Source organism: Carica papaya, chromosome 1 (genome assembly GCF_054855325.1).
Source record: "Carica papaya isolate Zhongbai chromosome 1, ASM5485532v1, whole genome shotgun sequence".
In the NCBI taxonomy this organism is placed as follows: domain Eukaryota; kingdom Viridiplantae; phylum Streptophyta; class Magnoliopsida; order Brassicales; family Caricaceae; genus Carica; species Carica papaya.
In genome coordinates, this window is record NC_142309.1 from 13,640,600 (window position 1) to 13,657,842 (window position 17,243).

Here is a 17,243-nt window from a genome sequence, read left to right on the forward strand (position 1 = left end):
TATTTAATTAGAACTATAATTAACTTTTTTCATATTAAAATTTGTCATTACTTTCTTGTAACATAATTACTTTATATTACTTGAAGATTTTAATGTTAGTTGTCTTATAAATAATTATACTAATTTTTCATTTAAAGTTAGAAATAGTCAATGGGGTGAGATAATACACCCTCTATCTAACTATTTAGAAAATGTTTTTACCTAAAATAATTTTCTATATATACATATTTTTTAAATTTACGTTTTACCTAATTAATTAAAATAAAGAATAGACAAGAATTTAGAAAATGGAAAATTAGGAAATATTTTTATAAAAATAAAAAAAAATCTGAAAGACTAGATAATTAGTCAATAATAATAAAAAATTGGATAAAATGGTTTTAGATTATTATTATTATTTTTTTGGTAATTAATTAGTGCTGGTAACGCAATCGGATATCTTTACATTATAATAATATTATAGAGATAGAATTTGGATAATTATGGTATTATCATTATTATTAAACTAATAATTTTTAAACGATTTGAAATTTCAAATTTTTTAAGTATTTAATCACGAGCTGCTAAACTCTTCAGTTAAGTATACATACCCGGATGAAATTCGTTGCAACTGAACTAATACTCGGCGTCGGATAGGGATTCCCACCCATCTCTTTCTATTTAACCGTCTCTTCTTCTCCCTCGCTTCTCGTTTTCTCTGCTCCTCAATTCTGCTCTCTCGCTCTCCATCGCTCTCCACTCTTCTGCTTTTACGATCACGCGATTTCGAGATGATCAGTTCGAGAACCGTCCGGAACATAGTTGGCATCATCGGTATGCTCTGCAGAGTGGCCGTCTTTATCTGTATTTTATACGCATATATATACATATACATATATATATATATATAAACATTTTGTTCTGCGATTTCATTCCTTTGAGTTTTTCTTCTTTTTTCTTTTCAGAGATGAATTTGTGATGGCTTTTTCCCTTCAAATCTATTGTTTCTGTTATTTAATTCGAAAAATGCGCTTCTTCTCCTTCTCTTTGTATTAAAAGACGTCATAGCTATTTTTGTTTCCGGTCTTGTGAATTTCTGGTTATGTTTGTTTCTTCTTAAATTTAGTAGTGCCTTTGGGAATTGCGTTTCTTCTTCGTTCGCTGTGTAAAATTTTAATTTGTTCTTGTTTTCGTTGTTTGATAGAGTGAATTCATCCTGAATCGATATATCGATGTGAAATTAGGCATTTGATCATTTATGAGAGTTTTAGAGGAAGATTTATCCGTTTTAATTTGTTCTATTTGCTTGTGCAGGAAATGTCATCTCCTTTGGCTTGTTCCTCTCTCCTGTGTAATTTCTCTCTCTAGATCTGTATTCATACACTGCACATAAATACAAATAACGTACGGTTTAAAAATCAATTTGAAATTTTTGTATGCGCATACATACATTAGACATAAGTATAGAGAATATGTACTCTCTATGTATATATATTGTGTGGTGTGTATACGCAGATATACGGAACATCAGTGCGCAAATAAAGTATCAGCGATCTGGAAAGGTCTATTCCCTACAATTTCTTTCAGGCCGTTAACTTATTTCTCCTACCAATTCTCTTTCCTGTACGCCCGCATTCATGTATATACATTGATATCTATGGATATATATAATTTAATATTCTATGCATGTTTATACCCTCATGGTCAACGAATACAAAAATATATGTCTCTATATATACATGAAAATATATGAAAATTATATGGATGCACACGGAATGTCTGACAATCAACATATAGATGCACCACATATATGGAAATATATGCGTCTACATATGTTTGATATGTATACATATATGCAAATGGGATGCAATTAATTATATGTGTGTTAGATATATGCATGCATGCATGTTCGCACATTGTTTGTGTTATGAATAGTTATCAACTGTATGATCAAAATCAAGCATTAAATTCTTCTGAATGCCAAATTTCCTTTTATTATCAGAATTATAAGAATGAAATGGCAAACAAATTAGACTCCATTCTTTTGCTTGGTTTAACGCACTGAATTTAAACTGTTACAGTCCGACATTCTACCGAATCATCAAGAATAAGTCGGTGGAGGAATTTCAACCATATCCTTACATCGCAACTTTAATGAACTGCATGCTTTGGGTCTTCTATGGCTTGCCTGTTGTTCATCCTGACAGCATTCTTGTCACCACCATCAATGGCATTGGTCTCGGAATAGAGATAATCTACTTAACCATTTTCTTTATTTATGACGGAGAAAAAAAGAAAGCACGGGTGCGTATTTCTTAACATCCCCCCTTTGTCATTGTTCTTTTTTTTTTTTGGCATAAAAGCTTATTTCTCAGTAATCTACTGACAAACTAATCAAATATATATATATATATACGTATATACATGTGAAATTTGGTTGTTTATTATTCATTTAATTTGGATGTAACGGAATACATGTCGGTGCTTTTGTATATATATATGTGAGTACATGTACATATTTATGATTCTCTTTATCCTAACTAGGCAATTTTAACGCCATTATTCAACCTAACTACTTATCCATCAAATATTTGATTAAAACTGCAAATTTATCAAATTTGGACCAAAAACTTTATGTAAAATTTTTCATGAATATCAAAAAGCCACTTTGCTTGCTGTATAATGATCTGAAACAGCCCTCAGAAGTTATCTTGACCATCTTTGTTAGAAAAGGTCAAATTACGAGCAATCTTGTTGTTTGAAATCTAGAAGAACTCATAATTAAGCCATTAGTCTTAGCATTGATTTTTCTATTTTTTCTGTTTCTATTGTTTTGCAGAAGCAAATTTGTACATGGATTCCTATTGAACTTGTTGCTACAACTATCATTGTTATCATCACTTTAACAGCTCTTCGCAGCACAACCAACAAGATTGCTTTTGTGGGTGTTATAGCTGATGTCTTCAATGTTATTATGTATGCATCACCTACTCTTGCAGTGGTACGTTGACACCTCTTCGATCGACAACATTTATAATTTCACTGGTCTTTTTTTTCTTTTTTTTTTGTATTTATGGTGTATATACATACGCATATATGCTTAATTACGTCTCTCTTTCACATGTTTCTTATTTTGAACAGAAAAAAGTGATTGAAACAAAGAGTGTGCAATACATGCCGTTTTGGTTGTCTTTTGCTGGGTTCATCAACGCTATCGTTTGGACCGCATATTCACTCATCCACAAAATAGACCTCTACATTTTGGTATATCCTCGCTTTTAGTAATTTCCTAATTACTTTAGTAACTCCCAGCATTTAATCTAGTTTTGCAATTAAGGTCTTTTGAGTCATAATGAGACTAAAGTCTTGTTAAAGGTAAATTAAGAAATTTACAAAAGAAAATAAAAATCATCACTTAAAAATTGATTCACAAATTATAATTTATTTTATTTATTATTTTAAATTATATTAAGATTTATTTTTTAATAAATTTAATTTATATTTATCTTTTAAATATCATATAATTATGAGAGCTTATTTCTGTAAAAGATTTAACTCATATTTATCTTTTAAATATTATGTAATTAGTGATATCTTATTTTTTAAAAATTGATTAATGTTAAATGTATTTAAAAGTACATTAAGTTAATTTTTGAGTTAATCGAAATTCAAGTTTTTTTCATCTATAAAAACTCGAACAATGAGGACCGCTCTCCAAAAACAAGAATCTTAAAATTTTACTTATCAATGGACTTTAGCCTTAGGGTAATTAACTACATACATTTTAATGTCATAATTTGTGTTTGTAAAAATTTAATTGTCCATAACAATTGAAGTTGTTGCTTTCGTACATTACATATTTAGAAAAAAACAAGGTTCTATAATTTGCTTATTCTACTGATAAATTAACGATATTGATATATTTTTGATTGTTTGGTGGTTTGCAGATTAGCAATGGTATTGGCTCACTCTGGGGTTTAACTCAACTGATCATCTATGCAATCTACTGCAAGTCAACACCAAAATCTGAAGAATCCGACAAGAAGCAGCAACAACAGCAGGAAATCCAGCTCTCCGAGGTCTAAACCTAGAATCCCCTTTAAATTCTCTCCAGCTCTTTCTTCTTTCTCTTCTTTGTAAGCATCTAATCTTAAGATTGTAGAGCTTTATTCTTTTCCTTTCTCTCATAGGCACTTTAGTGCAATAGTTTTTCTTTTTCACTTAATTGTGTTCATTGCATAGTTAAGTACATACCTGAATTCATATCGATGGTATAATTATTCGTACTTATTTTTATGTGAATATATTCTCATCTATTCTTACCGAAAATTGTTGAAATGAGCGCTAGAATTTTGATCATTTGAGTGCATTTATTTCATTGATATTATATCTGTAATAACTGGAAAAAAGGAAAGAAAAAAAAAAGATAGAGGAAAGGGAAAAACGACGTCATTTTGCAGAGGGGAGAAAACGGCGTCGTTTCGGAAAAGGAAAAACAACGTCGTTTTGCAAGGGGAAAAACGACGCCGTTTTGAGGAAAAACTGGGGTGATTAAAGTAGGGGGCAGGGGAAGGAAGAGAGGAAGAGGAGAAAAGAAAAGAAAAAAAAAAGGGGGGAAAAAGAGAGCAGAGGAAGAAGGGGAGCAGGAGAGAAAGAGAAGAGGAAGGAAGGTTCCAGAAGGAGGGAGAAAGGAAGCAGAGCAGAGATAAGAAGAGATCGCGGACGGTGATAGCACATTCGGCCGAAAGAGGGAAAAATGGAAATGGAAGGTATGGCACCAAACTCTAAATGTGTGTTGATTTGATTGTGAAATGGTTGGATGTGTGGTGTGCGTGGACACGGCTTACGGAGGTAGCGGTATACGGAAGAGGCTGGGTGAGGATGTGTAGTGAGGCGGGTGGAAGGAAGCGGACCGAGTGAGGATCGCGGGAGGAGAGAGAGAGAAGGTGACGATACGGGCGGAGGTCGGGAGAGAGATAAGAGTGCAGAGTGAGTGGAGGTCGGGAGAGAGAAAAGAGGTGTGCGAACGAAGGAAGTGACCACGTGAGGATCGCGGGAGGAGAGAGAGAGAAGGTGACGGTACGGGCGGGAAAACGGTGTGGGAGAGAGCGTACTGTGTGAGCAACAATGAAGGAGATAGGGAGATGTTGTGGTGTGAGGACGTAGTCTGAGAGAGAGATAGGTAGAGGCAATGGGGAAACGCTGGGGAAGGGAAGAATCCGCAGGGTGAGTGAGGTGAGAAGGATGGTGTGGTATGACGGTGTGGCGGGAGGTTGTAGCCCGAAAGAGAGACAGAGAGAGAGAGATAGGGAGAGGCAGTGGGTGAACGCTGGGGAAGGAAAGAATCTGCGGGGTGAGTGAGGTGAGAAGAATGGTGTGGCAGGAGGTTGTAGCCTGAGAGAGAGTTAGGGAGAGGCAGGGAGTGAATGTTGGAGAAGGGAAGGATCCACCGGGTGAGTGAGATGCTTGGGGGAATGGAGTGGGGTAGCTGGAGCCTTGGGGGAAGAAGGACGGGGTGAGTGGGGGCAATTAGGACATGTTGCAGGCAGCTGGCGGAGAGAGAGACAGTGGACGAGAATGAGTGGTGTGTGTGTGTGTGGCCGATGGTTGCCGAGGTTGGTGACGCAAGTGAATGAAAATGGTGTGCGTGCGTGGCCTGGCATAGGTCGAGAGATGGTTAGTGGTCGCCGATATCGGTGATGAGAGGGAATGATCAGAGTGTGTGTGAGTGGCCTGGTATAGGTCGAGAGATGACTAACGGTCGCCGATGGTGGTGACGGGAGATAAGGATTAGAGTGTGTGTGTGTGGCCTGATAGGGGGTTGATAGGTGAATGATGGTCGCCGCTGTTGGTGACGAAAATCAAGTGAATGAAAATGGTGTGCGTGCGTGGCCTGGTATAGGTCGAGAGATGGTTAGTGCTCATCGATATCGGTGACGAGAGGGAATGATCAGAGTGTGTGTGAGTGGCCTGGTATAGGTTGAAAGATGGCTAACGGTCGCCGATGTTGGTGACGCAAGTGAATGGAAATCGGGTGTGTGTGAGTGGCTTGGTATAGGTCGTGAGATGGCTAACGGTCGCCGATGGTGGTGACGGGAGAGAAGGATTAGAGTGTGTGTGTGTTGTTTGATAGGGGGTCGATAGGTGAATGATGGTCGCCGCTGTTGGTGACAAAAATGATTGAAACTCGTGTGCGTGCGTGGCCCACTAGGGGTCGATAGGTGTTAATGGTTGCCAATCTTGGCGGTGAATGGTATCACTGGCACGCTTGAAGTGCCGTCAGGGAACGGAAACCTAGGGTAGGTAGAGTTGTAGGTGCAAGAGGAAAAATTGGAGTTCAGTAGTGAATTATTGGTGGAGGCATAGGGTTTTATATTGTTGTATTTCACGCATGTATTTTGAGTTTTACCGTACTGAGTTAAATGAACTCACTCTTTCCTTTTTACAGATGATGTAGGGACGGAGTCTGAATCGAAGTTGTTGGATTCCAAATCTAGTGTGTAGAGTACAGGGTGAAGAGTTTTGTTTTGTTTTGACTGAATGGAATATGTAGAATTGATGGTAGCATAGATATTGAGTATGGTTGTATTGTGTGCGATGTCTTGTCCATGATTGTAAGATTATCTTGATCATTGGATAATGGATTATGCTAGTGTTTCCTTGTGCATGACCATTTTGTTATGGAATTGGTTGCTTGTTAAGTACGTCCAATATGAAAAAAAAAGGGTGTTACAGTTAGTATCAGAGCAAATTAAGAGTACTAATGATGGGTGCCACTATTATGCAGGTGAGTCCAGGGAGGTGACGAAGAAGGGTAGGGACCGACCCCGTCGTGAGCCCACCCCAGGGGCCCCACGACGAGCCTCGGGATTTCACCATGTACCACTCGTTTCATTTCAAGGGCCACCCCTGTGTCGCACTCTGCCCCCTCCCGCACAGCTGAGACACGGTGCTGGTCCATCGGCAACCCATGCAGAGCAGTCTGGCGTACAGCAGGAGGACTTTAACCGGCTGTGCAGAGTGGTTGAAAGCCTAGCTACCGTGATTAGAGATAGATAGTTACGAACAGAGGCAGCATCGGTGCCACAACAAGGGGTCCCCATAGGGGGGTGGATACGAGCAATATTGAGAAATACCGAAGGCTGAACTCTTATGCCTTCAATGGGGGGTGTGACCCACTGGTGGTGGAGGATTGGATAAAGGAGACAGAAAAATTATTCGAAGTGATGACTGTGACTACAGAACAGAGAGTACAGCTGGCTACATTCATGTTAAGAGGGTCCGCTGAACGCTGGTGGAAATTAAAAAAGGGGCCTTGGTCCCACCGAACACCTGGGAAGTCTTCCTAGAAGCTTTCAATGCAGAGTATTTTCCAGATTTTCTGAGACAGCGAAAGGAAGTGGAATTTACTGAACTTAGACAAGGGAGGTTGTCTGTGGTGGAGTACGCCGAAAGATATATAGATTTGGGCTAGTTTGCGCCTGAAGTCATGATGAATGAAACTAAGAAGGCCTGATGGTTTGAGAAGGGGTTACGGTCAGAATTGTATCACCAAGTGGCTATGTTTGCATTGCCTACATATCAGATGGTATTGGAGAAGGCACAGTTGATAGAGGCACTGTATAAAGAACAGACTGACAATAATAAAGGACCCTCCAGTTATAGACAACCGCCACCATCTTCTAGTCAAACAGAGAAGAGGCAGAGAGTGGTTCAGGAGGCAGTCCCGGGTCATCAGATGGCCCCGAGCAGCGGGATGTGCCCATGGTGTGGTAAAAACCATGGAGGACGGCCATGTATGAGTGGCAGTCGAAGCTGCTATCGGTGTGGGAGCACACAACACTTCGTACGAGATTGCCCCCTGCCGAGAGAGTCTGGTCGGCCGTTGTTTCAAGGGCGGGTGTTTGCCATGACTGTTCCGGAGGCGGCCGCTACTTCAGGAGTAATACAAGGTATACTTTACATTTCGAATATTCCTACTAGAGTACTAATTGACACTGGTGCCACACATTCATTTGTATCGCCTAGGTTCGCATCTAGACTAAGGATAGAGCCTCGGGGGTTGGACCGGGCATTGGTAATATCTACGCCAACTAATGGCGCTTTATGTACTGATGTAATGTTTGACTCTTGTGGGGTAGAGATAGAGGGGAGGAAGTTAAAGGTAGACTTAATTTTGCTAGACATACAAGATTTTGATGTAATACTGGGTATGGATTGGCTTGCGGCCCACCACGCCCATGTAGATTGTTTTCGCAAGAGGGTAGTGTTTAAATTGCCAAACGAAGAATCTGTTTCTGTATGGGGAAAATCAATGAATAAATGAGTGTACGTTGAAAGATATGTTAGTATGAATATATGCAAGAATTACCGTTTATCTATGTCCTTGACAGGGAACGAGGGTAGGAGACTTGCACTCCAGGAGATACCAGTGGTCAGGGATTTTCCGAACGTATTTTCGTACGACCTGCCGGGGCTACCACCCAGTAGAGAGGTCGAGTTCACAATAGAACTTCAGCCCGGCACCTAGCCCATTTCCAAGGTTCCCTACAGGATGGCGAAGTCAGAACTAATGGAGTTAAGTACACAGTTACAAGAGTTGTTGGATAAGAAATTTATTCGACCTAACGTGTCACCGTGGGGGGCCCCGATATTGTTTGTTAAGAAAAAGGACGGGACTATGAGAATGTGTATTGATTATAGAGAACTGAACCAAGTGACAATAAACAATAAGTATCAATTGCCCAGGATCGACGATTTATTTGATCAGTTACAAGGGGCACAAGTATTTTCAAAAATAGATATGCGGTCGGGATATCATCAACTACGGGTAAGAGCCGAAGACATTGCTAAGACGGCGTTCCGTACCAGGTATGGGCATTATGAGTTCCTAGTTATGCCTTTTGGGTTAACGAATCCGCCTGCGGTGTTTATGGATCTAATAAATCGGGTGTTCCGACCCCTACTGGATCACTATGTCATTGTCTTTATAGATGACATATTGATCTATTCGAAGGATTCGGGGGAGCATGCAGAACATTTAGCAACAGTGCTAGGGATGCTTCGGAAGGCCAAATTATATGCCAAGTTTAGTAAATGTGAGTTCTGGTTGGATCAGATAGCATTTTTGGGCCATATTGTGTCGAGAGATGGGATGTTGGTGGACCCAACAAAGATAGAAGCAGTGGTGAAGTGGGAAAGGCCTAAGACTGTGACAGAGATCAGAAGTTTCTTAGGGTTGGTGGGGTACTACCGTCGTAAGAGTACAGGGGTACTAGGCCATTTGATGGTGTCTGAGTGGAGTCTGCGGAAAGCCATGCAACACCTGTGTATTCAAGATGGGGACAACGGAAGGTATGTGGCTAGTTTGAGGGCACAACCAACCTTGGTGTAGAAAATAAGAGAAGGACAATTGGTGGACGCCGAGATACAGAGGATTCGGAAGGGGATAGAACAGAGGACAGTGGAAAATTTTAGTGTGAGAGATGATGGAATACTTAGGTTTCAAACCAGAATGTGCGTGCCCAGGGATCGGGCAATACGAGAAGAAGTACTCAATGAAGCACATGATACCATGTTTGCTATACACTTGGGGAGTATTAAGATGTATAAAAACCTACAGAAAAGTTTCTGGTGGAGAGGCATGAAGAGGGATGTGGCTGAATATGTGTCTAAGTGCTTGATATGCCAGCAAGTTAAGGTAGAGCATCAGAGGCCTGGGGGTTTGTTACAGCCATTGCCTATACCCGAGTGGAAGTGGGAGCATGTATATATGGATTTTGTGACCGGATTACTAGGTAATCATAAGAAACATGATAGTATTTGGGTGGTGGTTGATTGCCTAACTAAATCTTCTCATTTCTTAGCAATGAAGGTGACGGATTCCGTGGAGCAGTTGGCCAGACTGTATGTCAAGGAGGTGGTGAGGTTACACGGCGTTCTCGTATCAATTGTTTCCGATCGGGATCCCCGATTCACCTCCAGATTTTGGAAAGGGTTGCAACAAGCTTTGGGTACCAAATTGAATTTTAGTACAGTTTTTCACCCACAGACTGATGGGCAAACAGAGAGAACGATACAAGTATTGGAAGATATGTTGAGAGCCTATGTTATTGATGTTGGGGGAGATTGGGAGGATATATTGCCCTTAATAGAATTTACATACAATAATAGTTATCACACCAGCATCGGAATGACTCCTTATGAAGCTTTGTATGGTCGACCATGTAGGTCACTACTGTGTTGGAGTGAAGTGGGGGAGAGACAGTTGTTAGGACCGGAAATGGTAGAGGAAACTACGGCTAAGGTTCTAGTGATACGGCATAATTTACAAGCGGCTCAGAGTAGGCAGAAGGGGTACGTCGACAATCGTATGAGAGATTTGAGCTTTGAAGTAGGGGATCATGTGTTCCTGAAGGTATCCCCCATGAAGAGTCTATTGAGATTTGGGAAGAAAGGGAAGTTAAGTCCCCGCTTCATAGGGCCGTTTGAGATCTTAGAGAAGGTGGGGGTGGTTGCGTACAGAGTAGCACTCCCTCCTCAGTATAGTAGGGTTCACAATGTGTTTCACATATCCCTACTACGAAAATATCACCCGAATCTGAATCATATTCTAAGGTGGGAATCATTACAGTTGGAAAGAGACTGGTCTTATGAAGAAGAGCCAATTCGGGTGCTTGAACGATAAGAGAAGGTTGAGAAGCAGGGTGATACCTATGGTGAAGGTACAATGGAGGAATCATGCAGCGAAGGAGGCAACAAGGGAACGAGAGGACGAGATGAGGCGAAATTATCCAAGATTGTTCAAAGGTAAGATAACAAATTTGAGGGACCAAATTTTTATTTTAGGGGGGGAGTATATGTAATAACTGGAAAAAGAGAAAGAAAAAAAAAGAGAGAGGGAAGGGAAAAACGACGTCGTTTTGCAGAGGGGAGAAAACAGCGTCGTTTTGGAAAAGGAAAAAACGACGTTATTTTGCAAGAGGGAAAACGACGCCATTTTGAGGAAAAACTAGGGTGATTTAAGAGGGCAGGGGAAGGAAGAGAGGAAGAGGATAAAAGAAAAGAAAAAAAAAAGGGGGGGGGGGGAAAGAGAGCACAGGAAGAAGGGGAGCAGGAGAGAGAGAGAAGAGGAATGAAGGTTCCAGAAGGAGGGAGAAAGGAAGCAGAGCGGAAAAAAGAGGAGATCGCGGACGGTGATAGTACATTCGACCGAAAGAGGGAAAAATGGAAATGGGAGGTACGGTACCAAACTCTAAATGTGTGTGTTGATTTGATTGTGAAATGGTTGGATGTGTGGCATGCATGGCCACGGCTTACGGAGGTAGCGATATACGAAAGAGGCTGGGTGAGGATGTGTAGTGAGGCAGGTGGAAGGAAGCGGACTGAGTGAGGATTGCGGGAGGAGAGAGAGAGAAGGTGACGGTACGGGCGGAGGTCGGGAGGGAGAAAAGAGGTGTGCAAACGAAGGAAGTGACCGCGTGAGGATCGCGGGAAGAGAGAGAGAGAAGGTGACGGTACGGGCAGGAAAAAGGTGTGGGAGAGAGCGGACTGTGTGAGCAACACGAAAGGAGATAGGGAGATGTCATGGTGTGAGGACGTAGTCTGAGAGAGAGATAGGTAGAGGCAGTGGGTAAACGCTGGGGAAGGGAAGAATCCGCGGGGTGAGTGAGGTGAGAAGGATGGTGTGGCATGATGGTGTGGCATGATGGTGTGGCGTGAGGTTGTAGCCCGAGAGAGGGACAAAGAGAGAGAGATAGGGAGAGGCAGTGGGTGAACGCTGGGGAAGGGAAGAATCCGCGGGGTGAGTGAGGTGAGAAGGATGGTGTGGCGGGAGGTTATAGCCCGAGATAGAGTTAGGGAGAGGCAGGGAGTGAATGTTGGAGAAGGGAAGGATCCACCGGGTGAGTGAGATGCTTGGGGGAATGGAGTGGGGTAGCTGGAGCCTTGGGGGAAGAAGGACGGGGTGAGTGGGGGCAATTAGGACATGTCGCAGGCAGCGGGCGGAGAGAGAGACAGTGGACGAGAATGAGTGGTGTGTGTGTGTGTGGCCGATGGGGGTCGATAGGTAGACGATGGTTGCCGAGGTTGGTGACGCAAGTGAATGAAAATGGTGTGCGTGCGTGGCCTGGTATAGGTCGAGAGATGGTTAGTGGTCGCCGATATCGGTGACGAGAGGGAATGATCAGAGTGTGTGTGAGTGGCCTGGTATAGGTTGAGAGATGGCTAACGGTCGCCGATGTTGGTGACGCAAGTGAATGAAAATGGTGTGCGTGCGTGGCCTGGTATAGGTCGAGAGATGGTTAGTGGTCGTCGATATCGGTGACGAGAGGGAATGATCAGAGTGTGTGTGAGTGGCCTGGTATAGGTCGTGAGATGGCTAACGGTTACCGATGGTGGTGACGGGAGAGAAGGATTAGAGTGTGTGTGTGTGGCCTGATTGGGGGTCGATAGGTGAATGATGGTCGCCACTGTTGGTGACGAAAATGATTGAAACTCGTGTGTGTGCGTGGCCCACTAGGGGTCGATAGGTGTTAATGGTTGCCAATCTTGGCGGTGAATGGTATCACTGGCACGCCTGGAGTGCCGTCAGGGAACGAACACCTAAGGTAGGTAGAGTTGTAGGTGCAGGAGGGAAAATTGAAGTTCAGTAGTGAACTATTGGTAGAGGCATAGGGTTTTATATTGTTGCATTTCACGCATGTATTTTGAGTTTTACCGTACTGAGTTAAATGAACTCACTCTTTCCTTTTTACAGATGATGTAGGGTCGGAGTCTGGATCGAAGTTGTTGGATTCCGAACCTAGTGTGTAGAGTACAGGATGAAGAGTTTCGTTTTATTTTGACTGAATGAAATATGTAGAATTGATGGTAGCATACACATTGAGTATGGTTGTATTGTGTGCGATGTCTTGTCCATGATTGTAGGATTATCTTGATCATTGGATAATGGATTATGCTAGTGTTTCCTTGTGCATAACCGTTTTGTTATGGAATTGGTTGCTTGTTAAGTACGTCCAACATGAAGAAAAAAAAAAGGGCGTTACAATATCTATTATAAATGAATTTTTATAAGACAAGCATGTACAATATTTATAAATTTATACATTTTTTGGTTTGAATGACTAATATATCGGAATATTATAACTATGTACTCTAAAAAAGTTGAGGGGAAGATTATAAAAAAACTGTTATATATTTTGAAACCTTATCCTATTTTATTTTTAACTTCGAGCATGAAAGAAAAATTGAATTTGAATAATCAAATTATATATCAAATCATATAATAATATTTGAGTTAGATGTTATTGACAAACCGTAATTAATTTTAACACAACTACGAAATAGTACTATTAATATAATCAAAACCATTGTCGTTAAAAACACATTAATAGTTACTTAGTTAGGAACAAACCAAAAAAATGGAACAAATTAAAGAAGAGATTCAACAATGAATAATATCGGGGAAAAAAAAAAAACATGTTACTCCAAGTTACATTTCCATTAGGTATATAGCCTTGAAGGAGATATACTAACATAAGTATTGGCCGACCTCCTAATTAACACTTACCAACGTCTCCCAAACGACCATCAAAATAGTTGTCTGGGACTATACAAACAGAAAGCTTTTGGTAGTAAAAGTTGCAACCTGTACCAATGGAAGTTGTAATGTTTTATGTAGGTTGGTTCTATATCAACACTCGACCATTATTAAATGTGTTTTGTGGAGTTCTTCAAACCTATTTCTCACACTAATAATTTACATTTATTATATTAAAATAATTAATTAAATTATAAATATAATTATTTCAATTATTTAAATAATTAAGATATATAAATTTATAAAATTTTTATTTATTTATTTATATATTCTTAAATTAATTTCACACTTTAAAATATCAAATACATGTATTTGTGTAATAAAAGTCATATTTATACAACACCAAAAGCTAAAGCATGATTGTTTTTACACAAAAATTTTCAGATTATAACCTAAAATCTACAACCTTAGCTCCAAAAGTAATAATTTTTAGTGTACTTTAAAAATCTAAACAAAAATTAATATTAAATAATAAGAACTAAGATTGTCAACCTACTACAGATAAAAAGGCATTAAAATGATAAAATATCCCTACTTGATAAACAAAGTCATAATATATTCAAAAGTCATCTGGAAACCTGAGTTGAATCATTAAAAGAATATTGAATTTTTTTTTTCAAAAAAGAGTTCTTTAATTAACTGGATGACTACTTAGAAATATTATAACATATATATTTGAAAACGTTATTACTTGTCAAATAATACATAATACATTATTTCTTTATGCTATTTTTACATAAAAATACAATATAATTAAATCGATCGTAACAAAGTACACTAACAAAAAATGAAAATTAAATAGATAAGTTAGTCACAAGATAAGAGCACCTTGATGTAATACACATTGACGTACTGCACTAAAGGAATGTCAATAATAGGGACTTCAACAAATGTGAATGTGTTTAAGTGTACGCTTACAAGTATAGGGGGTGACAGTAATTATAATATTTTTGCCAAAAGTAGGATTTTGATAGGTTTAATATAATCTTTTACTAGTTGAGAGTCAATTTGACAAATATCTTTAATGTTCAATTTTAAGTTGAAGAATATATAACCATACGATTGTAAATAATGAACCGCAATTTTATCTTGATTCATTGGTAGTTATTTTTAAACAAAAAATAGATATAATACTTAATTCATTAATAATTAGATGGAGATCGTTCACGAGTACCCTTTCTCATAAGATAGAATTACACAAAAGTCTTTAACATGTATAAGATCATCCTACCATCTTGAATAATAATAAATGAACGCGGAGAGAATATTGGTTAATCTAGCTATAGTCTCCAAAAAAAGATTGAAAATTAACAATGAAAAATATTATGCATCGTGATGGGAATAAAGGAAGAATATTGTGTGGGGGTAAGAGCATGCAGAGAGGGACTTAAATATACAACAAATGGAAAAAGGAAATTTAAAGAATAAGAAATCAAGTTGGTGTCCAATGGTGAGGTGGTCTTAGAGTATCATATATTTAGTATAGAAATGAGATAGCTTTTAAAGGTTGCAACTATATAAATAAAAGATGCTTTGGACATAAAATGGTGACATGAAGTAAAGGATATAATTATGAGGAATGAGGAGGAGGTTTTGGACAATGGTGGAAAGATAATATACTAGTGGTGATTTTTTATAACTCAAAGAAAAAAAAGTAATTAGTTTGTTTTCATGGAAGATTAGGTCAATAGGTTTAGAGATGAAATGAAGGAAGGTATGGTTAAGGTGTAAAGAGATTCCTTTGAATATATGGATGTATCATTTTCTTATTAAATTAGGAAAGATTATGGGTAAGTTAATAAATATCCACGTGGACACCGAAATAAAAAATAACTATGAAGTAGCTTGAATATTCTTGTTGTTAGAATAAAAATATTTTTCAAATCAATAGATCTATAAATTTAAATATGCAATCTCGTACTGAATCAATGAGAAATGTAAGCGAAAGTGTACCTAAATCTATTGTGAAATAATTGTTCGCGTCCGACTGTAGAATATTGCAAATCAACATGATCCCTTCAAAGCTAGTTTTTTTCTAATGACGGAATTTTAGAAAAATAAAATGGTGATCTTTTGATTAAGGGACCATAACCGCCTTTTATATCAACAAACTTTTGTAATTCTCATTTCACCCATCATAAAACGATAATATTACAAAAATGATATTTGCATGTTAGAAGCTCATATTTAAGTCCGATATATTAAGGTCCAATACTATTTAACCGTATTTGATCATTTTTAAACAGGTCCATTAAGTTGATAGTCTGATACGTATACTGAGGCTCACATTAAGCCCACATGTCAAAAAAAATCCAACAATCTCCAACTTGAAATTTATATAACACCTTAACTATGCGTTAAATAACTGTAGGAGTACTCAGAACTGTGCTATCAATATCTAAATGTATCACCAAATAATCTCGTCTATCGATCATAATGACATAGGATCAAAGCGATCTTTGCTACAGTTAACGTAGCTAAACCTATAAATAGTCACGTATATAGTATAACTGAACTACATAGATCAAGCATGGATGTGCACCATGGAAATTATATGCTATGTGATCTCAATATACTTATTTTCAATTGGTCCTGTCTTAATTTTAGTGAGATTAACTATAAGAAAACTCAAAGATAATATATATAAACAAAAAATAAAAAATAAAAACTAGAATGAAATCATATATACATAAACCAAAACTAAAGTACAAAGTTTATGACATATCTTACAAAATAAATATAAATAAGGGACAAAACTCCTATTGAAACTACACATCATCTAGGGATATAATACTCATATGAGCAATGTGCTCATGAAAGACCTTAGGTGGTAATCCCTTAATGAGCAGATCCGCAATCATGGAGTTTGGTCCAATGTACTCTATCGATATCTGCTTACTCTAAACTTTTTCTTTAACAACGAGAAACTTGATATCTATATATTTTGACTTCGTCGAGCTCTTATTGTTGTTAGAATACATAACTATTGACTCATTATCACAAACTAACTTTAATGGTCTTTCTATACCATCAACAATACACAGTTCAATGATAAAAGTTCACAGTTATATTCCTTAATTGAATGCCTCATAATAACCTACAAACTCTACTGCCGTAGTATAAGAGGTTACAAATGTTTGCTTAACATTCTTCTAGGAGATAACTCCCCCAACAAGTAAGTAGATATAACTTGATGTAGATTTTCTATTGTCTTGACATCTGGAAAAATCAGAATCAGAATAACCAATGATCTTTAACTGAGCTAACTTCCTGTATGTGAGCATATAACATTTTGTTCTCTGTAGATACTACATGACATATTTAACTGTTTTCCAATTATCCATACTTGAATTGCTTAAATATCTACCTAACATCCCAATAATGTATATAATATCCAGATACGTACAAATCTGTGCGTATATAAGACTCCTTATAGTTGAAACATAAGGAATCTTTTGCATCTTCATAGTCTATAGGTCATTCTTGGGACATTAACTTAAAGTAAATTTATCCCATTTAGACACAGGAGAGTCACTTGGTTTATAATACTATATGTCAAACCTTTTAAGAACATATTTTATATAACACTTTTGTGATAATCCAAAAATACCCTGAGAGCGATCTCGATTTATTTGAATCCCTAATACAAAAGAGGCGTTCCCAA

At 38.4% G+C, this 17,243-nt stretch overlaps 1 protein-coding gene across 3 annotated transcripts; it reads left to right on the top strand.

The window, feature by feature from the left end:
* The first annotated feature begins 568 nt into the window (after positions 1-568).
* On the top strand, positions 569-13,055 carry SWEET4 (Nodulin MtN3 family protein). 3 transcript variants are annotated; one of them, XM_088220303.1, is made up of 7 exons: positions 569-813; positions 1,294-1,330; positions 2,061-2,283; positions 2,819-2,980; positions 3,121-3,243; positions 3,927-4,058; positions 6,767-6,877. In XM_088220303.1, exons 1-7 carry the CDS (start codon positions 771-773, stop codon positions 6,782-6,784), a joined length of 738 nt encoding a protein of 245 aa, XP_088076429.1. In that variant the 5' UTR covers positions 569-770; the 3' UTR covers positions 6,785-6,877. The 3 variants fall into 3 exon arrangements, with proteins under 3 accessions (XP_088076429.1, XP_088076435.1, XP_088076431.1); XM_088220309.1 differs by lacking the exon at positions 6,767-6,877 and adding an exon at positions 6,428-6,714 and having other exon boundaries at positions 570-813; XM_088220305.1 differs by lacking the exon at positions 6,767-6,877 and adding an exon at positions 12,737-13,055 and having other exon boundaries at positions 572-813.
* Positions 13,056-17,243: the final 4,188 nt, after the last annotated feature.

Excerpts from the sequence above, each read along its gene's own strand:
- SWEET4 (XM_088220303.1), top strand. The coding sequence starts at position 771 with ATGATCAGTTCGAGAACCGTCCGGAACATAGTTGGCATCATCG. Across the intron at positions 814-1,293 it reads GAACATAGTTGGCATCATCG|GAAATGTCATCTCCTTTGGC; the intron begins GTATGCTCTGCA and ends TTGCTTGTGCAG. Across the intron at positions 2,284-2,818 it reads GAGAAAAAAAGAAAGCACGG|AAGCAAATTTGTACATGGAT; the intron begins GTGCGTATTTCT and ends ATTGTTTTGCAG.